The sequence below is a fragment of the Liolophura sinensis genome, chromosome 1 (assembly GCF_032854445.1).
Source record: "Liolophura sinensis isolate JHLJ2023 chromosome 1, CUHK_Ljap_v2, whole genome shotgun sequence".
NCBI lineage: Eukaryota > Metazoa > Mollusca > Polyplacophora > Chitonida > Chitonidae > Liolophura > Liolophura sinensis.
In genome coordinates, this window is record NC_088295.1 from 12,417,586 (window position 1) to 12,445,395 (window position 27,810).

The 27,810-nt window shown below is 38.4% G+C and overlaps 1 protein-coding gene across 1 annotated transcript in view; it reads right to left on the reverse strand.

Moving 5' to 3' along the window:
* Nucleotides 1-27,810, reverse strand: part of LOC135463745 (uncharacterized) — a 110,879-nt gene that overhangs the window by 46,985 nt on the left and 36,084 nt on the right. Inside the window, exons 33-57 of the mRNA XM_064741206.1 lie at nt 27,247-27,438; nt 25,218-25,457; nt 22,679-22,882; nt 21,140-21,363; nt 19,374-19,584; nt 18,481-18,636; nt 18,015-18,170; nt 17,336-17,503; nt 16,626-16,712; nt 15,745-15,910; nt 14,111-14,241; nt 13,635-13,850; nt 12,005-12,241; nt 11,385-11,518; nt 10,500-10,693; nt 6,947-7,129; nt 6,606-6,724; nt 6,214-6,351; nt 5,602-5,767; nt 4,948-5,193; nt 4,111-4,409; nt 3,288-3,419; nt 2,724-2,819; nt 1,992-2,201; nt 395-689 (exon numbers count right to left, since the gene is read on the reverse strand). Of these exons, the coding sequence (XP_064597276.1) occupies nt 395-689; nt 1,992-2,201; nt 2,724-2,819; nt 3,288-3,419; nt 4,111-4,409; nt 4,948-5,193; nt 5,602-5,767; nt 6,214-6,351; nt 6,606-6,724; nt 6,947-7,129; nt 10,500-10,693; nt 11,385-11,518; nt 12,005-12,241; nt 13,635-13,850; nt 14,111-14,241; nt 15,745-15,910; nt 16,626-16,712; nt 17,336-17,503; nt 18,015-18,170; nt 18,481-18,636; nt 19,374-19,584; nt 21,140-21,363; nt 22,679-22,882; nt 25,218-25,457; nt 27,247-27,438 (4,600 nt within the window). The remainder of the gene's footprint in view (nt 1-394; nt 690-1,991; nt 2,202-2,723; nt 2,820-3,287; nt 3,420-4,110; nt 4,410-4,947; nt 5,194-5,601; nt 5,768-6,213; nt 6,352-6,605; nt 6,725-6,946; nt 7,130-10,499; nt 10,694-11,384; nt 11,519-12,004; nt 12,242-13,634; nt 13,851-14,110; nt 14,242-15,744; nt 15,911-16,625; nt 16,713-17,335; nt 17,504-18,014; nt 18,171-18,480; nt 18,637-19,373; nt 19,585-21,139; nt 21,364-22,678; nt 22,883-25,217; nt 25,458-27,246; nt 27,439-27,810) is intronic.

Below are 27,810 nucleotides of genomic sequence, written 5' to 3' on the forward strand. Positions count from 1 at the left end.
ACATCTAAGCACTGACTGTCTGATATGAGATACCCATACACTTGTATGTACTCCACTACAATCTTGAGGCGTATATTTTTTTGTTCTTCATGTGCAATTAACCTCCCACGAAACTCACATCATGCCCATGGTGTGTGGAATCAATTACACATGTACATGTGCAGATACCACACTTCACTAAAGCAGCTCACTGATGCCTCAAAAGTCCATCTTTGATTCTTCTGTATGAAGGATTATGGTTCAAAGCTTGAATAGCAGTATTTCGGTGACATTTTTTTAAAGCTGAAAAGAAAACTCCCCTCTTCTTAAAAGCCATTCAGCCTTGGCTCAAACAGTTTTAAAAAGGTTTCAAAAATCCGAGTGAGTTTTGTGAAATCGATAACAAGCAACTTACTTGGCATATGGTATTTCTATGTTGAGGAGGAGATCACTAGTTGTGGCTCTCTTCCTGCGCACTGATGTGATTGAACAGTTGTCAGAAACCTGAACATCAGAGCAATCTGATGACTGGCATAACTCACTGCCATAGGCTTGGTTCAGTATCTGCAGCCGTCCTAGTATCCTAGATATGATCACCTCTCTAGCTTTTTCATCACAAACCAAATTAAACGTGTACTTCAGAGTTATCATAAGCTTCACACCCACAGGGGACTTCACCTCTGTTGAAACAAACAAGAACATGTCAAATCATGACATATTCTTTCAACAAAAGAGAAAGGGAATGCTTGGGGTTTAACGTCGTACTCAACAATTTTTCAGTCATATGACGACGAAAGAGAAAGGGAAGAAAATAAAACACTGGCTCACAAAGATGTAAAATAAAACAAGCGTAACCCTGAAATACTGAAGTCAACATTTTGGTATTATATATTTTCATGTAACTATGCAGAAATATAGAACACCAAAATGTTGACATCAATACTCTGTGTTTCTCTTACGTTACTGAGTGAGTGAGTGAGTGCTTGGGGTTTAACGTCATACTCAACAATTTTTCAGTCATATGACGACGACTGGCGTTATTGAAGACAAAGTCGATCCAAGGTCAGAGTTTACACAGGTGATCTGAGGTCAGAGTTCACAAAGGTGATCTGAGGTCAGAGTTCACAAAGGTGATCTGAGGTTGGAGTTGGCAAAGCTGACCTGAGGTGAGAGTTCACAAAGGTGATCTGAGGTCCAAGATCACGAAGATTACTGAGCTCATGTAGGACTTTCGATTCAGTGATCAGGCTTACACATACTTACTTGGCATCTGCCCATTTCTTAAGACCAAAACATTAACAACACCCGACTAAAAACAACAAAACTTGAGTGCTAAAATAATGATCTCTTAAAGTGCTAGTACAGTGTCAAGACCTGACAAGGATCGTGACAGTCTGAATTGCTTTCTTACATTGTAAACAAATCGCAATGCACTAAAATTGCTGTTGTTAGTTTTGGGGGATAAAAAGGAAACAAAACTTTTCTGTGGTTTCCAAGTTTGTCTGGTGTGAAGTCACGCAAGACACACTTGTATATCGACAAAAGATGCCTACTTTCAAACACGCATGACCTCATTCCAGCATGTAGTGCCTTACTCGACGTCACATCTGCCTGATTTATCGGCACATAAGGAATATTATCACGTCACATCAGCAAAATTTTATGGAAACTGCCGAAGATTTTGTTTTTTGAGGACTCTTCACTTATTGAGGATAAATAGTGTTATTCATTGTATATCTTTTTGAACAGTGGTGTTAGCTCTGTTCCATAGGGTATCTTTCGTATCACTTTAATATTTTCACCTGCTTCCTCTCGGGACTGAAGCAGCACTTTAATGATATATGGATGAAAATCCTGAAGCCCTAGGGTAAATGTAGTTATAGTAATGTAGAACTACTTTTATCCTTTCTGGCTTTTCCTCTCCCAAACTGTTAAACTAAATTCTCACTTTTCTAAGAATAAAATCTTCTGGCAAAGAAGCAAGAGACCGGGTCAGTGTTGTCATCACTTACTTCCACAGGAAGGGAATCTGTATGGTAAATACTTCTGGGGAGTCCTTGTGTCCAGATTTCCTGAGGGTCCACAGGTGTAGAAGTCTGGGGTGGGGCGGGTGAGCGTCAGGTTGTTACTAGAGCACATCAGCTCAAAGTTAGTGTAACTTAGGTACATGTTCTTCTCGTAGCTGCCACGGTCTGGGCCTAACGTCATGTTACACACATCATCTGAATGAAAAAGTGATTTGGGTCAAGTCAGATGTGATTGTAGAAGTCGAGACAAGATCATTTGTCACACTACAATGCCCCAATAAAGGACTGCAATATCCTTCCTTTACATGTTCAGTGTGGTTCAACATATTTAGAGAAACAATAAGGAAGAGATTGTGGCCCAATATCAAATTTAACTTCAGACAGTCATCCACCAAATCCACTGAATCTGTTCTCTAGGACTGTTGGCATGATAATAAAAATACCCTTGTGCCAAATTTGGCCGAGGTATATCCAAATTATCAGCTATCAAGTTCAACCAAACGTACATAAAAGAAGTTAGGCATGCTTAATTCCAGAACATTTCTCCAACAAATACATGCAGGTAACTAGAGGTAGGCCTACAGCTCAAACAGATATTGTTTTCATTTGCAAGATTTTGCTATAGAAATGAAATACAAACAGGGCAATTTCCTCATTAGCTAATAGATTAGCTAATTATCAACATACAGTATGTCTGTCATAAAATGGATTTCTTACTTTTGACAAAAACAATAAAAGAACAGATGGCTGTGGAATTCTCATCATTTTTAGCCTCGTAAATAACCAAGTGGCGACCCCATAAGAAACTCTCGCCTAAAACAGAAATGTTATCATAAGTTATAAAAGACTTTAAAATAGAAAACGATAACCATGTCATTAATCAATAGTTCATTACCGTGCCAGTAAAATACAAGATCAGTAACATTTAATAACAGAAAAACTGTTAAAATCACAACTGGATTGACTGACTTTCTTAAGTTTATTATGAAAAATATATACATAAAATTTATATTAGAACACATAGAAAAGCAATCAAGGATTATTTGGACACCACACAACACTGACATGCCTGGTGTCTGCTCTGATAATAGTGTCTGTACATCCTGGATCAGTATTCATTAAATGTAAAAACATCAAAATAATCACCAACAAAAGTATATACATATATATTCATTTTCAATTCACTAATCATAGAAGTAGTTTTCTTCAAAGCTGGTTTTATGTTCAAGAGTTATTTACAATCTAACGCCATCATATATGCCTGGAAAGAGAGGTCCTCACCCGTCCCGGCGCTCGATCTCAGGTGGATATTTTCTGTTGTGGGGGGAGGTTCCCAGTGTACCGTGGTCACTCTGTCCTCTGAGTACAACTCCACATTGGACGGGCACATTGGCGTCTGGGGCATGCTCCTATCTGTTCAGGGAGGTCAGGGAACAGCAATATGAATAAAAAATAGTGATATGCAACCTCACTCCTCAATATTCCTACATGTGTATGACTTAATATAAACAGAGGTTAGAGTTCAGTTTACAGCATACATGTACACAAGTTTATGCCTCCAGTACATCAGAATGCATTCCCAAATGCTGACCCCTTTTTGGCAGATCAGAGATGTCTGTGGCTCAGGGTTACAATTTCACACCCAGGGTTTAAATCTCCATATACCCTCTCAACACGCGGATAACAATTTTGTCCCTGCAATAATTATCAAATAGAAAGTCAGTCTCACTTATATGTAAAGCTAAGAAAAATCACCCTAGATATGTCGACTGCAGATTAGGCTGGTAAAATGGCTCCTACTCCCAAGCTGAATCCCAGGTCTCTTGGAAATACTCAGTTACATGAACCTGTGCCTGGGAAATATACCTGTTCCTGAATGGCGGAGGTCAAATCTATACCTAGGGTACATAGCAATAAGCCAAAGTCCTTTTGTGCAAGATATATCTTTAAACCCTTGTCTTAGGGCTATTATTATCACTGAATTCCATTTGTGAGGTTAGATCCAACCACTGAACCCTTTGTTAGGGATGTGCTCAGATGGGCCTAGATGAACCAAGAAAGTGCATAAACATTGGGTTATGTATAAATTTCACCACAATCATACCTGAGTATGTGCGTATTGAGCATGTCAGACCAGTAAAGCCTTCTGGACATATCTCGTCCTTGGGTGTAGCAGAGCTGCCCTGTACCCTGTTCACTCCCGGGAAGAGTGCAAACTCTGCCCAGCGTAACACCACTCCGGCTAGAACTGCAGTGGTGTTCTCGGCTATCAGTGGAATCTCCGTGTCGAAGTCTAATGCCCTGTTGTACAGGTTCACCTGGCTAATGTACCCATTAAACCCTTGTCCATCCACTGGCTTCTCAAGGCAGGGATCATACTCATTCCCCAGGGTAATCCAAATGCTGGAGAACATAATAAATGGTAAATGTGTTGCAGTGTGCCCAGAAATTCAAAACAACCTCATTCATTTATAACTTATATAAAAAAAGAAAATATAAATATCTAAATCCCTTTTTTCCCATGATTTTACACCATGCAAGCACAAACACAAGTACATAGCAGACACATGTAGGACAGGAATTAAACACACAAAATCATGCAAACCACCACGAGAACTACTACATTTTATACAGTCTTCCAATAGACTTCAGTGGGATGAGGACAAACATGTACCTGTACATACAGTTTCTAGACTAATACTTTGCACCTTAAACCCTGCGATCCTAATCCAGCTGGCTCTGTGGCCAAGCTTGCTAGTGCAGCACAATGAGTTCAAGTCCAGCAATCTGTAGACTGGGTTCCCTTGGATTTCCTACTGCCATAATATTGGCAATCATGATATAAGTGAAATAATCTTGAGTGCGATTTGACACATCAATCAAATAAATAAACAAATAAAATCAAACTCCTCACTATGAAACAAACAGTCAATGTCCTTACGATTCATCCAGTGGACTAACATCCGTGGCAATGGATTCGGTGCCTACAGTTGACCCGTCTGTGGTAAAGCGGACATTGTAGGCACCCTGTTCGTAGTGACTGTCTATGGTCACATGATGCCAGCGTCCATCGTTCACCCTCAGGACGTTTGAATATCTGATGGTGAAGTTACTCACACTGGGGATAGAGAGCGTCAAGCCCTCAGAGCTGACCTGTACTAACTTTCCAGGGCACTTCATCCCTTTCCTAAAGTAAGATAATCATAAAGTTTTACAAATCAGTTATTTCCTTAATTTCACTTCGTGAATTTGTGCAAGAATAAACTCATAGTTCTGTCACGAACATTATCAAGTATAATGACCAACATAACTACGTTAACTACTGACTGATATCCTTCAGGAAAACAAGATGTATGTTCCTCAGAAAAATAGTTTTTAATCAGGATACGTGTACCAAATTTAAAAGCTTTGTTTAAAATAGTTCGTTGAAAAATTCTGTCCACTTGTAATACATACACACGCTCATGCACGTCCATAGAGACAGACAGGTACAGATCTAGATACCCACAATATATGTTGCATTTGCAAGGGGGCATAAAAAGTGCACAGACACCACCACAATAACATCTGATCACACACATGCTGTAGCACTTACATGATTTTAAATGCCATGAAAAAAGTTCCTGTGGAATCCGCTTCTTGAAACCTGACCCAAAAGGAGAATGTAAATGATGCCAAATCTAGGGCTATTGGGTAAGGTAGAGATGCTTGGCCGGTCTTGGTTGAGGAGTAGAAATACAGGTCATAATCCACATCAATAGCTGTAAAGGCAAATAGCGAATGCATGAAGACACAAGCTGAAGACACCAGTCAAGCAGTGTAACCCATGGCTCTCCTACCCCTTATGATGTGCACCAAGTAAGGTATTAGGCCTTGTCAAGGTGTGAAATCTAAGATACATGTAAATGTATGATCAGATTTTAGTTGCTATACCAGGTTGACACTCTAACCTCTCATCCACTGCAGTGGTGTTCTACTTGTATGAGATAAATATTCCTCTGCTTCAATGTGAACCATATGTCATAGGTTTCTCCACGCTCTCAATTCCAAAAGTTTATCTTTTGACTATATGAGTGAACTTTGAGTGAATCTGTCACTACTACTTGTCAAATGATAAAAGTAAAGACAGTTGGTTTGTTCCTATCATCATGATATACACACATCAGTATCTCTCTGCTATAAAGGCTGCTGAACATTAAACCCCTACCTTCTGTGCACGTGTCACCTGTCCACCCCACGGGACACCTGCAGAAAGCCGTGTTCACAGCGTCAACACAAAGCCCTCCAGGACAAGTCTTCTGCAGGCAGTCATCCACATTGATGTCACACAGGGTTCCAGTGTAGCCTATCACAGAAATAACACAACTCTCATCAAGAATTTCCACCTTCTCATTGGTCAGGCATGTTTCTTTTCAAGGTCAACTACTAATAACCTACATAATCATGGATACGCATTGTTTCTTACCCTAGTGATTATGTTACCAAATCACACTGCAAAAGATCATGATCTAAGGTGATTTCCATCAAATGTCACTTGTTCATTGCATCATCTTTTTCCCTATCAAAATTTCTCACATCATTCATGTTACCTGTGCTCACCTGACATACATGAACAGGTAAGTGTTCCTGATGGAGATACCACAGGTGATCCTCCATTTTGGCAGCTGCCATCCCGAAACAGATCTGCCCGGCTCTCGCACCCATTACTGTGTATGCCACTAAAAAAACAGTGTAACGTTAGTTGTATACTGCAAAGCAAGTGACGGTCCCAACATTAAACTTTTTAAATGTTTAGGTGTCTAATCAGATATATCTGAGTATAAATCTTATTTTCATTTTCCCTTCCTCAGCAAAATCTGCTTTGAATTTTTCTTCTTGTTCCAAGCAAATCTATGTACAAATCTTTCAGTACAGTAAGTCTATACTACAGCATTCAGCACAATTTGATCAACTGTAAATGGAATTCAGTAGTACTGTAAGTACCTCCTCCTTGCCGTGGGCAGGAGCAGACAACTGTGTCATCATCATCAGAGCATTGACCACCATTCAGACAGGGCTGGACACTGGTGCATCCACCTGGGGGAAACTCACACTGTCCTCCGTATGTCTTATTGCCGCTACATCTGCAATCAATAGCAGCAAAGTCACAGGAGACATAACTCAACTTAGGAACTGTGTAATTTTCAGCCAGTTATTATTCAGTCAGTTGTTAGCAGATTCAACATGATATTTATTTATTTGATTGGTGCTTTACGCCATACTCAAGAATATTTCACTTATACGACGTCGGCCAGCATTATGGTGGGAGGAAACCGGCAGAGCCCGGGGGAAACCCACAACCATCCGCAGGTTGCTGGCAGACCTTCCCACGTACGGCCGGAGAGAAGCCAGCATGAGCTGGACTTGAACTCACAGCGACCATATTGGTGAGAGACTCCTGCGTCATTATGCTATGCTAGCGCACTAACCGACTGAGCCATGGAGGCCCCTAGATTCAATATGAAGTTACAGCACATTCATTGGCAAAGATGTGAGACAGTTTGGTGATTGGCTCATGTTGGCCAAAAAAAAAAAAAGATGACTTAGTAAACTTTTCAGAATGAAGTCAAACCATATTTCCTCTAGCCACTTACATACTAAAAAAACATAGCTGTCAATCTGAGAGCTGAAAGTGGCTGTTGAAACTGCATTGCAAGAGTTTCAAAACCAACTCCCATAGGAGAAAAATACAGTCTTTTCAGTATTAAGGCTTACATCCAAGTGAGACCTAACACTACTGGACTAACTATTACAATGGTTGTTGATATAGTTAACTTATTTGCTTACTATGCAGGAGTTGTCACCCTTGGCTGTTCAGGACAAGCATGTTCAGCAAACCGTTGTGTGATGGTGGTGACATAAAATCTAAAGTGGTTACATCCTTCCCAGAGTTACCCCTTCAAACATTTCAAGGGCCTTTTCTCTTTGCAGGGTCTTGCAAGTATCATTTGAGTGAGCTATACCATTTATAGTGAATGCTGAACATTTTTATTACAATACCCTTGATAAAGACTGCTTTAGAGAAATGCTTTTCTCCCAAAATCATACATGGCTGTGCAAAGTTCAGGGCTTTGCTTTGCTGTGGCTGTGTTAGCATGACTTTATAGTACAGAAGCCAAACCACCTGACAACAACATCTGGCATCATTGTACGTCATTTAACCATGATCCTTCACACAATTTGAATGGTTACACATATGGTATCTAATTCTTTTAATAACATATTTCTTTTGCTGTTCAGTATATACATGTATAATTTAATTTTCCCAAATTTACGCTTGTAAGGCTGGATCTGATTGGTCAATATTTTTATGTGATGTGGCATGTGAAGTTGCTTAGTAATGGTAGAACTTTGATCACCAATTTCATTGGCCCAAAGAATCTCATTCATACAGTGTGTATTCTGGAGCCTGCGGCGTTCCCTTCCTGAAAACAATCGACTAACATTTATCATGGTTTGGAATGAAAGTAAAACTTCAAATGACATTCTTTTATTCCTTAAATTAAAATATAAGTATTCACTGCAACATTTTTTAGGTTCATTGGGGGTATAAATGAAAAAAAAACCCTGTGCAAACCTTTGTATGAATCCCTGCAGCAGTTCACACAAAGGTATTCACAGTGTTTTTTTCATTTATAACCCCAATAAACCAAAGAAATCTTTAAATATTTACATAAGATCATGACAATGTTTGTCTTATTTTTGTATATAATATAAAAGTTGCTGTATATGTAAGGTATGTTGTAACTTTTAGGTTATATTATATTTGTGACAGTAGTCCGTGACGTCGACCTTAGTTAGGTCCAGCGTTTTGAAAGTTGTAAATTTTTATTTTTTTAGTTCTTCACTTGAAGCAAGTCTGTGTTCATTTGACAAATGGAAGATAGTGAACTTTTTAACAAACCTCTTTTTGTCTATACTGTCTATAAGATAATTTGGTTGATATGTACCCAGGATTCAATTGCTCAGTGTCCGCCATTTTCCATCAGCCTGACAAGGCAAGATCACATGACAAATTATATAAGTGTCAATTATTCACACAAAGATTAACAGGTATGTAAGTTTGAATCATGTCATAAGTTTTGACCAAGCTTGGTGGCATGAACAATGATAGTTTTAGCTTGTGTAATCTGAGCAGTTATGTAATGTTTACATGTACTCTAACAGCTGATCGATTGTGCAGGAATGCACATGGCTGCGGCTTGGCTGAATGGTTCGCTCTCAGTAAGTAATACCTCATATCGTATGTATAATTCGATGTATAACACTGTTCCATCCTATACATAAGTTGTAAGATAGCGGAATAGTGTTAACAGTTCTTATGAAGTTAAATATTGTACTAAGTAGGTTGTACAGGCCCATGGTTTGTAACCATGGCAACTTTATGTCTAGACTATTTGCACTGTATAAGTTACCTCCCTTGGCTTGAAATTCAATTCTTTACGATGTACCAGTTTGGGTGTATCATCACATGTATAATGTAACGTAAGAAAACTGTAATTTACTATGGTTTAGTGTGTTAACCATTAATACTGATTACTGTCAGTGTAATGCAGACCCATGCGCTTTGATAAATAATAAATATAACATGGTGTTTGACTTTCTTTCATGTGACACCTATTATTATGCTATTTGGACAACCTTAGGAGACATCCCAGTATGGTCCTGTCAGCAACTATAGGCAGCATTTGGCATAAGATGGTCACATTGTCTGATTGTAGCCATGAACCATCATGGTTTATTAGGACCTGTGTGTAATAGTACATGTGTCACAGCATTTTCAAACAGACTTGTGCATACATTTTCATGCTGTGATTTTATTATCTTGTTAGTTTATTTTATATCACTCATTCACATGGTGTAATGATGCTGTATAAAAACACGGTACTTGAACCACCTCTTTAGATAATGGTGATAAAGCTAAGACAGCATAACTGTTCATGTAAATACTTCTAGTCAGTTAAGCATGTTACAATGAGCAAAGTATTGTTTCCGAATAATTGGTGTTTTGTTATTCACATGTAATTGCTAATAGCAACACCTTACTCATATTACATGTATATTGATTTCAAGTTCGACACTTCGTATCTTTTGAAAGTTTATTGTTTCAAGTTAAGAATGTAAGGAACAGGGTTACCCTCACTGATAGTACACACAACCAGCACCACAGATTTATGATCATACACTGTAAAAAGTATATGAGTCATGTATAACAGCAGTACCACATTCAGCCAGCAATGTGTAATACACATATCACCACTTCACTTAATAATACTGTAACAGCACAAAGTATTGTTCTGATATGCCTGTCTTCTCAGGTCTTTCTGTCTGTCTGCACCACCTGTATACGGTAACAATCTCCATGGATATATAAAAGAACGTCAGTCCAGAATGAGTTCTGGAGTCTTCTTATTCCACGTGCTTTACATATGTATTTAGTAAATGGCTGCCTACCTGCAGAAGTAGGTGTTGAATATGCTGACACATTCTCCCTTGTTCTGACAGGGAGATTCCTCACACCTGTTGGTCGCCTCTTCACACTGCTTACCCTGCCAGCCAGGCAAACACTCACAGAAGAAGTCATTCACCAGGTCTGTGCAATTACCTCCATGTTTACAAGGGAAACTTTCACACTCATTCACCTTCACCTGGGCAAATATACAATCAATCAGCTGTTCAAAACAACCATTCGGGCCATCTAAATTGTGATTAATATATAGAATTCATTAATAAAGATCAAGTAGAAACAGTCACTGTTTTACCAATTTTCAATTTAATAGGAGTGAACATGGAAATTCATAACAAGATAATATCTGTGATAATGGGAGCCAATAAATAAACCGTGGTACTTGGGACGGTATATTCCTGTAAAATTTAATTCAGTCTAATTATACATTGCACATAACAATTAACTCAAACATTTCTTTCAATATTGTTGAATGCTGACGCTCATATTCAAGTTATGACATACAAGTATTTAGGCAAAAGTCATGGGAGTCAAGTATGCCTATGGGCAACTTTACAAACTTTAATCTTCTTTGTAAAACAAAATGTTTGAAACTGGGTGCTCAAACTTACTACAAATTGTACTATTGTAGTCAAAATTAAATAAGTTTCAGGCAAGTATTTAGGAATTCATTTTGGATTAGAATTTTAGACTTTTTGTGAAATAGGTGTTGAGGAGAGGGGGGGGGGGGGTACAATGTGGGTGTGTCAGAAGTGAGTGATTTGGAAGTGCCCTGAATCACAAATATGCTATAAGTTTTTATGGAGAAATGCATCATACATCTCACTTTCACTGACATACAGGGGTCTGTGTGTAAAACAATATTCACTTACTGAGCAGTTTTTGCTGCTGTACCCTGGTTTACAGTTGCACAGGTAGTCGTTGATCAGATCTGTACAGTTGAAAGTCCCCTCCAAGTCACACCCGTTGTTGACGCAGTCATCAATATTAACATCACAGTCCTTACCTTGAACAATCAAGAAAATGGAATTACAGATTCTATTACTCACACCTGTGTTGAGCCTATGATGAATGTCCATCAATTCAACACTCAAACTGTAACATTCTTTCTTAGCAAATACTAACACTGGTCAGGCATGATTTATCACATCATTTTTATGTCTATAACATGAACATGACAATATTGTGAGATTTTAAAAAATGAATCACATAGGAAAGTATTTGTTCAAAATCAAACTCGGGCTGGATTACAAGTTCAGTCTTCTGCAAAATTAGTGCATGAATAAAACATCCAACTTCTGGACATAAAAGCCAGATTCTGTACAGTCATACTGTAAATGTTTTCTGAATACAGCATGCAAGTTTAAGCAGTCAGGACAAGAATCTCATACTACAAAAAATTTATTAAATTTTATTAATTTAATTTTTTATTTGTTTATGGGGTATTTTGCTCAACATAACAGTCACTAAGGGTTCTTATGTCCCTTGTTACCTTCAAACCCGTCAGCACAGTGGCATTTGTAGTCAGCCACAAGGTCCTCACATGTGGCTCCATTCTGACATGAGCCACAGTCATCCAAATTGTGCTGACATAAGGAGCCTCCATATCCCTCCTTGCACACACAGTCATACATCCCTGGGCCAGAACTGGAACATTTTGTACTGCCCATCCCAGTACAGGGATTAGAGCTACATCCATCCACAGGACTACAGCTGGACCAGTTCGCATCTGAAACATGATATAAACAATGGACACAGGTTATCTGACACATCCACTGACAGCACTGCACCAGTCTGCATCTGAAACACAGATTAAAAACAATGCACAGGTCTGCATCTGAATCACAAGTTGCAACATCCATTCAAAGCAGTAGAGCATGACCAGTTTGCATCTCCAACTTATTCTATTAACAATGGGTGAGTGAGTCCTTGAGGTTTAACGTCAGACTTATACAATTTTTCAGTCAAATGATGACGAAGGAATCCTTACAGTGTAATGTGTCTCCTTGTTGCGGGCCGGATTCCCACCTCTCTTTCATCTAGTACTGCTTCACTGAGATGACTTACTGAAGGCCCTGCTTCAGCCATTATACTGATATGGGTCAACCAGTCATTGCACCACTCCCTTAAAGCTGAAGGCCAAGCAAGGAATATGCAACTCCCTCTTTTTAGATTTAGAGGGGTGACCCGACCCAGGACTGGCCCTGGATCTGCTGCCCCCGAAGCAAATGCTCTACCAAGTGAGCTATCTGGCCCGGTTATATTAACAAAGGGCAGGTTATATGTAACACCCATCCACAGCACTAACACCTGACCAGTCTACATCTGAAACAATTCTTGTTAACAATAGGTACGGTAAATATATATATATGTAAGTTATAAGAGATAGACCATCTTTCTCTCAAGAGAGAGCTGTAACTGTCAGTAACTGAAATAAATGTCATAAACAATACAGGCAGGATTTAACCACTACCATGAGAAAACTGTCCCGTGGCACCTCATACATGCATTGGATGTGTGACTCCCACGACACAGAATCTAACTGACAGGTCCAACATTTACATACAACCTATACACTATGAAGAGGTGTTCAAAGTCGATAACCTCAAAACCCATTTCCAAATATCTTCAATAAAACACTATCTCACTTCTTTTATGGGCTCCTGGAGTTGAGTGATAACCAAAAATCATGATGGAGCCTTCTGAACCCATTATTATCCATTATAACAGCAGGAGTCTCCCCGTTGAGGACATACACAAACTTACAAAGCTATAAGCACAGCAGGTTAGATAGCTGGTGATACAATGTTTCATATAAAAAAAGTACAACAAAACTTAAACAGACTTTGAACTTAATAACCCTAATTGTTCTAATCTTTGGGACATCTGATCTGCTCTTTTACACATGTAATTGTAGCAACAATATTTAGGTTCTTGTTCTTCACATGGTTAGTCAACGTAATGAACAAAATATTCATATCTTTACATTTCAAAAAAACTGGTTGGGAAAATGTTGTTCCTTGCCTTCAGCACTACTAATATCTGATATTTTATTTTCAATCAATTCTTTAAAAAACAGTAAAGCAATACTGGTACTTTTACTTAACAAAAAGGTACTGTACCTATTGGTTGATAGCCATCTTTACAAATACACACATGGGTGTTGTTCACATGGTCATCTATACACTGGCCAGAGCTATCACAGTTCTGGCCCAGGCACAGATCTAAGCGTTGTTCACAATGCCTGCCCTCAAAGCCTGGCAGACACTCACAGCTATAGTTGTTCAGGGCGTCTATACAGCGACCTCCATTCAGACAAGGCAATGAGGCACAGTCATCTAAAAACACAATACATGTATCCATATTAAAATAATAGGGCCACTTGCACACATTTACATAAATTTATTTCAAAACTGTTTGAACTTTAATGCCTTAATTTTTTGAAGAATGGTTATAAAATATGCATGTAAGTCAACAATAAAATAGAATTATAAGAATGTAAGAGTGTGTATTATATACAATTCTTGTCATGTTGTATCTGTTATGTACAAAACTCTACTTCCTGGAAATTTCTAACAATCAACGTAACATGTTTTACCTATGCTGACATCACAATCTTTGCCTGCATACCCCGGCAGGCAGAAACAAGTCCTGCGGACACCACCCAAATCCTGGCAGCTACCATTGACACAAGGAAACTGCTCACACACTTTTATCGGCAGCTCACATCTGGAACACAGCAAATGTTCCCAGCAACTGAGACAAACTTGGCTTTATTGAGCTACACTGCCCCATTGATAAAATTGAGGATACCACATTTAATTGTTAATGACCTCAAGAGGGGTTTCCTATGAAAATGATCTGATATAAACGGAATCTAGAATGAGAGTTCTCTTATGACTGCAAACACAGAGGTGTTACCCTGTGTAACAGATATGACACTGTGTCAGATATGTTACAATGTCAGAGATGTTCCCCTGTTTCGGAGAGGTTAATACCCCGTGTCAGAGATGTTACCCTGTGTCAGATATGATACCCCGTGTCACAGACGTTACCCTGTGTCACACATATTACACTGTCAGATATGTTACCCTGTGTCAGATATGTTACCCTGTGTCAGGTATATTACCCTGTGTCATAAATGTTACCCTGTGTCACAGATATTACACTGTGTTAGATATGTTACCCCATGCCAGAGATGTTACATTGTGTCGGATATGTTACCCCGTGTCAGAGATGTTATCCTGTGTCAAGAGATGTTACCCTGTGTCAGAGATGTTACCGTGTCGGAAATGTTACCCTGTGTCACAGATGTTACCCTGTGTAACAGATATGACACTGTATCAGATATGTTACAGTGTCAGAGATGTTACCCCGTGTCGGAGAGGTTAATACCCCGTGTAAGAGATGTTACCCTGTGAGATGTTATCCTCTGTCAGAAATGTTACCTTGTGTCAGGTATGTTACCCTGTGTCACAGATGTTACCCTGTATCAAACATATGACACTGTCAGATATGTTACCTTGTGCCACAGATGTTACCCTGTCTCAAAAATCTTACCCTGTATCAGAGATCTTGTGTCAAGAGATGCTACAATCTGTACGATATATGTTACCCTGTGTGAGAGATGTTACCCTGTGTGAGAGATGTTACCCTGTGTCAGATATGTTACCCTGTGTCAGATATGTTACCCTGTGTCACAGATGTTACCCTGTGTAACAGATATGACACTGTGTCAGATATGTTACAGTGTCAGAGATGTTACCCTGTTTCGGAGAGGTTAATACCCCGTGTCAGAGATGTTACCCTGTGAGATGTTATCCTCTGTCAAAAATGTAACCTTGTGTCAGATATGTTACCCTGTGTCACAGATATTACAGTGTGTCACATGTTACCCTGTGTCAGATATGTTACCCTGTGTCAGAGATGTAACCCTGTGTCACAGATGTTATCCTGTATCATACATATTACAATGTGAGATACATTACCCTCAGTCAAATATGTTATCCTGTGTCAGAGATGTTACTCCGTCTCAGATATCTTACACTGTGTCACAGATCTTACCCTGTGTCAGATATGTTACCCTGTGTCAGAGATGTTACCCTGAGTCAGAGATGTTACCTTGAGTCAGAAATTGTACACAATTTCAGTTTGTACAAAATTTCTTTGCAAGTTCAAATGAGTGCATGTGTACAAATGTTATATAATAGATAGATTTGTGTGATAAAATACCTTCTGCCCGAGAATCCTGCTGGACAGAGACAGGTGAAGTTCCCTAGCAAATCCTGGCACATCCCTCCATTGACACATCTCTCTTCTCTTCCACAATCGTTACGCTCAAACTGACAGTCATCTCCATAGAACAGCTTCTCCTGCTGACAATTGTCTCCAAAGAACCCTACAAAAATGAAAACAAAACAAACACATACATATAGCAATGTAATACCTATTGTATTTGTATGAAAAATCTGTAAAATGAGAAAAAAAACAAATTTTCCTTTCAAATGGATCTGATCATGACAAAAATGGAAAGAAATAGTGCATCCACAAGGGAGCATAAAAATAAATAAATGTGAAGAGAGTATGTATACAAGACCATGTGTGAGAACTTGCCCAGTTATGGGTGAGTTTAGCCGTGCATGTGTCCCGCTAGCACACTACAGGTAGTGCTCCTGTCAACTTCTACAAACACTTAATATAAATGACCGAGCAGTAGTTGGACAAATCCCCCACAAAAATTCAATGATTTCATAAAGATGTACACTGTATATGATGTACACTGTATATAAATAAAAACACCACTGTTTTATCTTTCACAAGTGCTGTATGTTCATACCATGATCTTCTGGCTAAGGAAGTTAACAAAAATGACCATGAAGACAGTATAATACTGTGACAACTGCTGGACTGCTGTTTAATCTAACTTCAAAAACATTTAATACATTTTAATTCAATACTATAAAATCTTTCAAAAAACTAAGGTACAGAAAATTGTGTAAGTCCATAAGTGGAATTTTGTCAAAAGGAGACAGATGAAATTTGAATTTGATTTGTAACTTGTCATAGTGACATCCATAATTTTGACCAAATAGTTGTAAAGTGAACGTCCTTACCTTCTGGGCATTTGCACATATAGCCATTTCCCCTTGAAATACAGCTACCACCATTAGCGCACAGAGACTGGTTACAGTACACAAGAGCTGGTGACAAACAAAACATTAACCTGTTTTACACAGACTCCGACAAACAATGTCAACATACATGTCTACAGTCTCGGCGTATCTACTGCTCCTACAGACATTCTTTCAAGGCTTTAATTTTTACCATGCATGCCTTTCTTCATAACACTTGTTTTTAAAGCAAGCAGTTAAAAAGAAATAGCAACCGGAAATTCCTGCATCACACATGTCATAAACAATCCTTGACTTACTGGCATAAATGTCTAATATTGCTTATGTATGCCATCATACGCAGAGCCTGCTTCGTTTACTTAAGATTTAATAAAATATTTTACTTTGACTTTTATCTTTGAGATTTATTCATGACTACAATGGATCATGGATACTTTTAAGTTTAAAATGTTTACGGGATTCATGTTCAGAGACTCCTGAAATCATGGCTATCATTATCTCGAGGACTGGCAGATTTGTGTCCATTATCCAAAGTTAAGCGCCAAATTATATAAAGTTAAGGATAAAAAATTACTGGATTTACTGATTATTTTGTTCTATGAAATTATACAGGAGTCTATGCAGATAACTTTATCATCAAAAGAAATTAGCCATATGTAAAGATAACATATTACATATGAATCCTTTATTACCAGCATCCTTGCAATCGTCTGCACTGGTTGAGCCATACGTGGTTGTTGTTGTATTTTCAGGACACTCTTCACAAGTACTCTTTCCTATGGCACTTTGGAAATAGTTAGGAGGACATTCATAGCAAGGTACCAGCCCACGGACAGAGACGGTACCTCTGGGACACATTTCTGTTCAGGTGCAAATCAATACAGGTAATGACAAATTGTAACAACTGAAATATTGCATAAAATTGCCAACTATAACTTGTGTAAAATGAGTTCTAAAAGTTTGCTCATCTCCACAGACAATCATATAAAAACAAAAGCGGAGCAGTGAACACAATCTGGTGCTGCAAAGAGGCTGTAGTTACAAGTACGCAAATCCATACCTCATAAGTCTCATAATGAGCCATGTTTGGTGGTGGTACCCGAACAGACCCTCCAAAAAATTTCTTGATTTCTTTAAACTTCCTCACCATTTCATCAATCAGAATGGGGAAAAAAAATTAACCTACCATATTTTATGTTAGTGTTAGGTTCCAATAAATAGTATTTGAGAATGTTAAATGATGAAACTGTTAACTTAGAAAGGTTCATTAGTGATCTCAATTAAGGCATATTTTGTGGTCATTAACTCACTGATTATTTCCCACAGAAACAAAACAGTGAGTGTTTGGTCACTAACTGTACATGTACTTACCCACACACTTATCCTGGACTTGGGCCCCAGGGTTTTCCGTGCTGGTACCATCAGGACACTTCTCACAGGTTGTGCGGTTAACAAAATAGTAACCAATAGGACACTCATTGCATGGAGGCAGACCAGTCTCAGACGTATATGGGCCCGAACAAAATGCTATGGATAGAGAGTACAGGTACACATACCTCCTTAAATACCCATACATATGAACATACATACAGACTGAAAAATGCACTATTCACTCAGCTGTTATCAACATTTTCATTAACGATAAGCTTAAAACCAGAGAGATAATAAACAAGTTCACTGAATTTTATAACCATACATGATACCCTTCTCAACATAGTCTGGAAATTGATGGACATATATGACTTTGACAACACCTTCATCTAAGGCTCACAAAAATGGAAACCAATGCAACACTGTCCCAGTTTGAATACAGCAGCATTATATTGTTTTTCCTTACCTTTGCACTGACTCGATACAGTGCTACCCATCTGTCTAGTTCCTTTGGAAACAGGACAAGATTTACATGCTGCCTGAGCCTCCATGTCGTTGTACTCATGTAATGGACAGGGAATGCAGTCTCTTCCTTCGTAGTATGTACCAGGTGGACAAGGAACTGTTGATGGAAAAACAAAAACACCTTGTATGTGTATATCCCAAAGCTTAACTGAAGGCACTCATAACAAAGCCTAAAAGAAAAGACAACACTTGGCCAGATGCATTTATAGTATCCCTCAGAAAGTTTAAAAAGCAGTTTTTATTTTTGTGATGTTGCACATCCGAAATATCGCAGTTCAAAGTAATAGGAAGCACCGCCATGTTATCAGTTTTATCCAATCAGGCGCAAATTATTTCTATAACCTCAGAAAGCATCTGTTCCTGCTTATATCACCTGAATCCTGTTTTACCCTTGACTTTAAGTGCAAACGGGACATGTTTCCACCTGTTGCTCTAACAAGCGCAACCAGTGGTCTATTAGGAATTCCATTTTTAAAGTTGACTCTGAGTTACCAAGAATGTCAGAAAAATATGCCTGAGACTTTTTAAATCTGTTTTCACCCCTCTTCCTAAACAGCTCAAGTTATGTTATTTGTTGTCTTTTCTTTCAAGCTACACAAAAGCTAAGATGGGGAATTTGCCTATAATAACAACCTAATTTCCTATAAAAATAAAAAAGCTCAGGAAATCTCTTTCCTTTGTTTTCTTAACAGGAGAACCCTTGCAGCAAAATAAGACTGGGTCATTTCTTTCATATCTTATTAGTATTGCTTTCAGATTTAAGCAGTAAATACTTTATTAGCCCAACCCTCTTTCATGGATATCACCTGAATGGACATAGGAGGCTTTACTCACAACACATGTTCTCCTCTTGCTTGTATCCAGGTGGACAGTTGTCAGTTGATTGGATATTTTCCAAATGTACCACAGGACAGCCTATTTCCCTCTGAGTCAAATTCAGATTGTCACACTCCATCTCCAGTGTCTGATTAAAGTTTTTGTTCACAGCTGCCTTGCAAAGATCAAGATTTGCTGTGCTAACACTCAGTTGAAACTCCACTGATGCCTGCAATTTCAAATAGCCATGTCAACAATAGTATGCTTCAGAAAACATAATACACAATTCATGTCAATGGCAAAACAATAAGCAGCTCCATGTACCATTAATCCTACTGGAGCTCTGGCTGATCAGTGCTAATTAATAAACCTACCTTTTAGGAGAAAGATATATGTATGTAGGTACAGGCACAAGTAACTGTGAAAATGGGAACAATTTATCTTTTTGGTAGAGAAAAGATAGGTTTTCAGTACACAATCATTATGTTTCTCGTGAATTAAAGCAACAAAGTCCCATAGGAAAGATGTAAGACACCTGGATAATCCTATGATTAAATAATACCAGACTCTCAAAGGGGTTTAATGTATTTCACTGACTTCCAACACAGGCCTTCTAAATGTTACAAGTTGACATGGTTACCATGCAAAGTACCTTTATCTGTAAACTTGTGTTGGGTCTTGATGCCTAATAAGAAACTATGTACTATATGTACATGGAGAAGTACACAACAACCTGACAATTTACACAAAATTGCACACTATTTTAAATAGAATGAGGCGATTTGAGCAGACTGAGTTCAGGTCACTGAGAAAATTATGGCTGCATGGTTTTCAGAGAGAGGCAGTCAATGAAGCAAAGAGACAGACAAACTGCAAAATCCATTTTAATTTCCTACTTTTCTTTCTCCAAAGTGACCAACACATGAGTACATCATGTGGCTTTTATCAGGTTTGACTCAAATATACCGATGGATGGCAACACCTCTCAAATTATCTCTTGCCAAAAAAAAAAAAAACCCGAATGAAGCCTGAAAAAAATACCTGGGTCAGGTCAGACATCCTGTCCGACAAGCAGTGCTTGACCAAGCTGGTTACAACATAGAGTTATCCAACAAAATAGAGAAAATCACTGATATCTGCAAAAACCTGTCAATTACATTATTTACAATTTACATTATTAAGTTTTTTGATATCTGATAAATTAAAAAATTGGAGTTAAATATCCTTCCATTGATTTTACCACAGAAGTGTGAGTAACCATTGTATGGACATGTTGGTCACTTGGCTGTTAGACTCTTTTAGCCCCTGGGGTAGCATACATGTATGTCCCAGCCCTCAAACTAGACAGAAATGGGGAAACGTGCATAGAGTGAATCCTGTGATTTTTACACATTTTTACATGTGAATGTGTCAAGGTAATTAGGTTATGTTGAATGGGGTTAATGTTGAAAGTACATCTTATTATTCATTTATTTATTTGATTGGTATTTTATGCTGTACCCAAAAAAATTCCTGAGTACAGCATAAAACAAAGATCCAAAAAATAAAACAACTTTTTTCATAGTGTGGCTAATTCTCATTCTAGTTTGGTCAATTAACTCATATCATAATAAACGTGCTCTTACTAATCAATTTGATACTACTATCAGTGATTTATTAAACTGTGGTCATTTTTTTTTTTTTTTGGTTTGAAAGCCTTCTTAATACAAGTTCTATGCACTTAAAGCAGAGATTTGGCAGTACATTTACTGACCACAGTAAATGCATTGAATGAAACTCATTACCTGATTTCCTAGATGCATCCAAAGCTGATCATTGTTTATGTTTATGTCTACATTCCCACAGCTTGTCATAACCTCTGGTATTCTCTCCACCTCATCAGGCAAATGCACCTTACATCCATTAAAAGCAATCTGAAGTGCTTCCATGCACCCAGCTGACAAATCCTTCTGATCTGCTGTCTTGAAGAGCACTTTTGCAGGAATGGTGGTATTTGCAACTGGCATAGCTGGTCAGACATAAAGAAACCAAGAACATTAGAAGCTGCAATTTTAAACTCATCAGATATGGATGCTCATCACAACAGATGCCCAAAACACAATCTGAGAAAGTCACTGTGGTAATAACACCATAGAGCCAAATTTATTTTATTTATTTGATGGATGTTTTATGCTGTACTCAGGAATATTTCACTTAAACAACGGTGGGCATTGCAGTGGGAGGAAACAGTGCAGAGCTCGAGGGAAAACCTATACAGCCAAATATATAAATGTTCTGCAAAAGAAGAACAGGCCAGGTTTCACTCGGCCTGATGTGAGTATGGTGTTACTAGGAGGGGCATGATGTCTGTGGTCTTCAGCCCAGCAGTGTGCAGTGTTGAGACAAATCATCACTTCTGTCAGCTCATATACTGAATACACCCAAACAAGCACATCAGATTCCAAAAAATGTGCAATTTATACAGGAGATATACAAGTTTTGTAGTCATAATGTTTTCAAACAATATATGAAACCTGCCCTCAGAAAGTACATCCAGGTTAGAATCTGGTAAGTTGTGCTGAAAACAATCTGGTCCAGTCTAGGAAAGTTGTGCACACTGTTAATATATATGTTCAATTACAAGGAATGTAAATTCTCTAATAACTCATGATGTAGTATCAAATTTACTAATGGGGAGCTCGTAAAACTCCTCCCTGCCCGTATCACGATGGTCCACAGCTGTGAACTCATTTTTGCTTTCCTTTATTACATCACAATAATTGGTATGTGCTCATAAAACATATATGAAGTTCACACCCGCTGCAACGTCGCATAAAAAAATGATGTCTTCAACTGTCACTTGGACCTTCTGTATTCAAAAACTTGTCCTTGTATAGAGTTTTTGTTGAGTCACCAGTTCGCAATTCTCTTTACCCCTTTAGCCCCTATACCCAAAATTAAGCCCGAAATCAGAAGGATATATTTCTAGCAAGCACATGCCAAAGTGCAGAGTAAGTGAAAGATGCAACATCACTCATTTGTCTTCAGGCTGAAGTCCAACAATCATACACAAAATAACAAAAATATGTCATGTGAAAAGAGTTCAACTTCAAAATGTCCTTTCCTAATAGAAATTTGGTTAGATTGCTATGATTATCAGCTATAAAATTGAAAAGATCATGAAACAATTGTTTGCACAAAGTTACCAACATGTTCGTCATATAAATAAAGACACTAAGGAGTTATTTTGGTTAAAGCTTATTGTGAATTTTTCATTAATATTAAACAGCCCATGTCTTAAGTTAAACTTCAAGTTTAATGAATGCATACATCTATGTACTTACGTTTAATGCACTGAGGGACAACTGGTAGCATCAACCCATCCTCCATTGGCAATTCTATTACACCCAGATGGATTTTTTTTCCATGGATTATGTAGCCATCATTACATCGAAAATGACATGACACAATAGAGTTTACTGTTTCACAAACAGAAACATTACCATTTAGCAGCAGGTAGTTGAGAATCAGTTCAGAAGAAGTTGCCACTGAAAATGAACCAGGTGACAAACAGGTGAGTTCAACTGACCACAATTAATACACATCTGAGTATGAAAGTAATACAACCAAAACAGTGCAAGCCACTTGCCTACTTGTTATCGTCATGACCAAGCGAAGATGGTCTTGGCACCCCACTGAGTTTCCAAAGTCATGAGAGAAAGATAGAGATGGTCAAGCCAGAACATGGCCACTTCTGTTTCCTTCCTCTGAAGCAGAAGGTTGTGTAGTTTGCCTTCAAGTTACTTAAGTTTACTTGCGTTATATCTCAGACAATAGTAAAAGTTATTCAACAGCCTCATGTGACTCACATGGCTGAAGGCAGGCACACCACATTAGACCTCATAGTCAAACTTTCTGCACTGTCATGATGTCAGCAACATCGTGTTTGCTGCTTCACAATTTATGTGTGTTGACGCTCACTCTTTGCAAAGTTGCACCAACATTTCAATGTACTGATTTCAGAATACTGTCAAGCATATTATTTACATACATTAATGATGTTGTATGTTGGGTGTGCAAATAAATCCTGTTTACTGTCGTCTCTATCTATCTCACACCAAGTATGAGTGTCTATACTCATTTCTGTCTTACCAGATCTAGCTGTATCGCTATATACTTGCCTACTCCTAACCATCATGACCATGAGACAATTCCAAGTGATATCAAAGCAAGGAATTGACCAAGCAACTTCAGGAATGAGACACACATATATTCTTTGGTTTGTGACTCAATATTACTTTCTACAATACTTTAAACACAAAATTAAACTGGTTGCGGAAGCCAAGGTTTAAATGACCTGTTACTGATAGTGCTACCTTGCTTGAAAAGGTACATTTAGTTAGATCCCAAACCTGAATTCTGTGACCATTCTCTAGCTAGTACGCTTTGATGGTTGATCTGAATTCTATCCACATTTTACAAAATATTCAGGCTCTATGTGCCTCTGAAAATTCAGTTTGTGGCATTTTTCTTCACAGGCCAAACTCAAAAATGACAAGTTTTAAACCAGAACATTTATTTATTAATACATTTCAAATGGTTTCCTTTGAAAACTGATGCAGTTATTAGAAAGAGCTTATTTTGCAGTAAAATGATCTCAATGATTCTTATGCATTCATCAATGATTTACGACAAAAGGTCTTTTTTGAGAAAGTTTGATTTATGTACAAATGTTACATCTTTACTATTTTTGATGTTAGCCATCCTATATTTCTCAGTCCAACTGATATTGTAACATCACGCTAATCATCACCAATTCTACCAGAAAAGGTGACATCATTCTAGTTCCTAGCTGGTTTAAAACTTGTCCAGGATGGTACAGCCATCCATCTTGGATTCCTAGGTGAAAATGTGGCATTAAAACAATGTCAGATTCGGAATCCCAGAGGTGGACTTCCGACAAAAAGTGTACTTTATTGCTCATGGTCAGACATGTTTAAACAACACACATGGAAAGGTTTCACAGTATGGACATGGACAGGGAATTTTCAATCCCCTCACTCTCACACAGTGTTTGGTGACAATAAACCGTTGACAATTAGGCTTGTGTGACTGTTTAAACAGTCTAATGTTCACTGAAGGCTTGTCTTCCACCAATATGGTGTGCATACTGATCTGCACACCATGTATGAATTTGGCTGAACAGTTGTGGAAATAGTTCACATATCATAGGTGTCCTCTGACTTGAGAAAATAGGTCAAAGGTCATTTGCCCAGGCCACAGACTGCATTGCTCAGTGAGTCCAACACATCAGAGAATGCATGAATGAAGTTTCAATGAATTTTTTTTTTTTTTTTTAAATATAGTACTGTACATACTGTAAATATGAATAACGACCACACAAAAGTCGGGACTTGAAAGTAACCAGTGTGGGTGAAATAAAGAAAATTATTTATGTTCCTTTTAGATTTGATTCCTACAAGAACAGACAAGTTCACCAATTTCATGACCAACTTTCACAAAACTTCCTAAATCAATTTTTCGTAACTTTTCTCTTCAATGACATCGTTTATGGAACTATAACCTAATCAACAAAAAAAGTTTTGTGCAAATAAAACAGTTCCAAGAAATATGACCTATTAAGTTTTGTGAAGAGGCCCTGTAACTTCACATGAATCAATGACATGACAGATGGAATTCTTTACAACAATACCCATTGCTCAAAATATCAAAGGGTTAAAGGTGTGGTACATGTGAATGATGCAGAATACTACACTATATAGTTACACCGATACTTTTATTGCCATCATAGAAAAAAACACAACAAAACTTGAAATCAGACCAGTGCAATAGATTAAAACTAGAACTTGGTGCATTACGTACCTTGAACAAACACCTGGAACGAACAGACTGCAGTAAGGTTATTTCTTGTGGCTGTCACATACACCTCTCTCACCGTATCTATGTCAGAGTAGCTTATGTCTAGTTCCTCAGGGTTAACAATGACCTCAGCACCTGGAGGCTTTTTCACCCAAGTGGAGACAGGAACCGATCGGCTGTCTCCAATACGGGATATAAACTCTACCTTTGACTGGGGGCATTCTAGTATAATGGGATTCACATCTGCAGAGAGAACAATACAAACCAGTTTAGAAAGGGACAGAAGGAATGCTGCCTGCATCACTATATCCTGTAACAAGGTATTCAGAGAATACCTGTACTTCGCCTGATTAAGCAGTTTGTAAAACTGCATAAGTGTGAAGTTATGTGACATATTCAAATATTGACCTTTAAACCAAAATAAAGTAGAATGATTGACACTGTTATACACACATATTAATTAGACAGTGCTAAGATCTTGGCATTAAATCAACAATAAAGGTGAAAATTATTATACTGTCACAACTATGACTGTTCCATCGTATGCGTAAGGAGTGCAGAGCAGTGACTTCAATATGCTATGGAGTTGTAAATCACTGTGGCAGTAAAAGACACTGTGGGGAGGTTATATGCACAAATTTACCATGGATATGCAAATCGCACACTGCATTTGGCAATCCATGTACTACGTTTGGCATCTGCAATCCTGTGAATGGCTAAGGAAATGTTGAGCTATGAGGTAAAAAAAACTCCCTTGATCTTTGATATGCAAATCCCTACCGACAATTGGTTATCTGTGTACTATAGGTGGCCTCTGCCAACCTATGATTGGTCAAAAATTTTAAACACACTGGAAACCGACAACATGAGCATACCTCTCACAATACCTCTCCTTACTTCGTAAGGTGAGATAAAAATGCAAGGTATGTAATGTTTACAGCAAGTTCAAGACACACATCATAGTATAAATGGTTGTGCTTGATCATAGCAGGTGTAGTTATGTCTCACCTGCAACTGTTATGGGCAAGTGACATTGGCTGTTTAACCCTCATCTCTGGGTGTGTAAATCCAGGTAGTGTGTGACAGGAAAGGTCTAAGTCTAACCTTAACATGACCTCACCTGTAACTGTTATGGGCAGGTGATATTGGCTATTTAACCCCTCATCTCTCGGCCTGTAAATCCAGGTGGTGTTGTGTGATAGGAAAGGTGTAAGTCTAACCTTAACATGACCTCACCTGTAACTGTTATGGGCAGGTGACATTGACTGTCTAACCCCTCATCTCTAGTTGTGTAAATCCAGGTGGTTTGTGACAGGAAAGGTGTAAGTCCAACCTTAACATGACCTCACCTGTAACTGTTATGGGCAGATGACACTGACTCTTTAACCCTCATCTCAGGGTGTGTAAATCAAGGTGGTGTGTGATAGGAAAGGTGTAAATCTAACCTTAACATGACCTCACCTGTAACTGTTATGGGCAGATGACACTGACTCTTTAACTCTCATCTCAGGGTGTGTAAATCCCGGTGGTTGGGGTGTAACAGGAAAGGTGTAAGTCTAACCATAACATGGCCTCACCTCTAACTGTTAAGGGCACGTGACACTGTATGTTTAATCCCTCGTCTCTGGGTGTGTAAATCCAACTGGTGTGTAACAGGAAAGGTGTAAGTCTAACCATAACATGACCTCACCTGTAACTGTTAAGGGCACATGACACTGTATGTTTAATCCCTCGTCTCTGGGTGTGTAAATCCAACTGGTGTGTAACAGGAAAGGTGTAAGTCTAACCATAACATGACCTCACCTGTAACTGTTATGGTCAGGTGACACTGACTCTTTAACCCTCATCTCAGGGTGTGTAAATCCCGGTGGTTGGGGTGTAACAGGAAAGGTGTAAGTCTAACCATAACATGGCCTCACCTCTAACTGTTAAGGGCACGTGACACTGTATGTTTAATCCCTCATCTCTGGGTGTGTAAATCCAACTGGTGTGTAACAGGAAAGGTGTAAGTCTAACCATAACATGACCTCACCTGTAACTGTTATGGTCAGGTGACACTGACTGTTTAATCCCTCGTCTCTGGGTGTGTAAATCAAGCTTGTGTTCTGCAGTAAGGGCTTGTCTAACTGTAATCCTCTTGGTTGTAAAACATCAGCCACACTCCCACTGAAGCCAGGCACCATGTACCTCATCACTGTGCCATCTATTTGTGGGCAGGAGTTCACTGTGGGGAGAATTTCACAAAATATTAACAATTCTTGGAATAATGCTTTTACAACAAATGCAACAGAGCCATCAGAGTAATAAATATTATCACAACAGAACATTACTGTCATCAACTGACGCAAGGAAAACCAATTGTTTCTGAAGCCCATGTACATTAATTATGTTCACACCTAATTGTCAACATTTATTGTCTACAATACGAACTATCTGGTGGTGTTTGGTTACAATGTTATCTTTACTTGTAAACCATGTTTACATGAGTTGCTGCTCCAAGAGAGTTATCTCTCTTGAAGTGCGATCCACATAACATCTCCCTTGAAGCTGTCAATTTTGGTGGCGGCTTATTTGAACTGTAACGTTCACCTCCCAT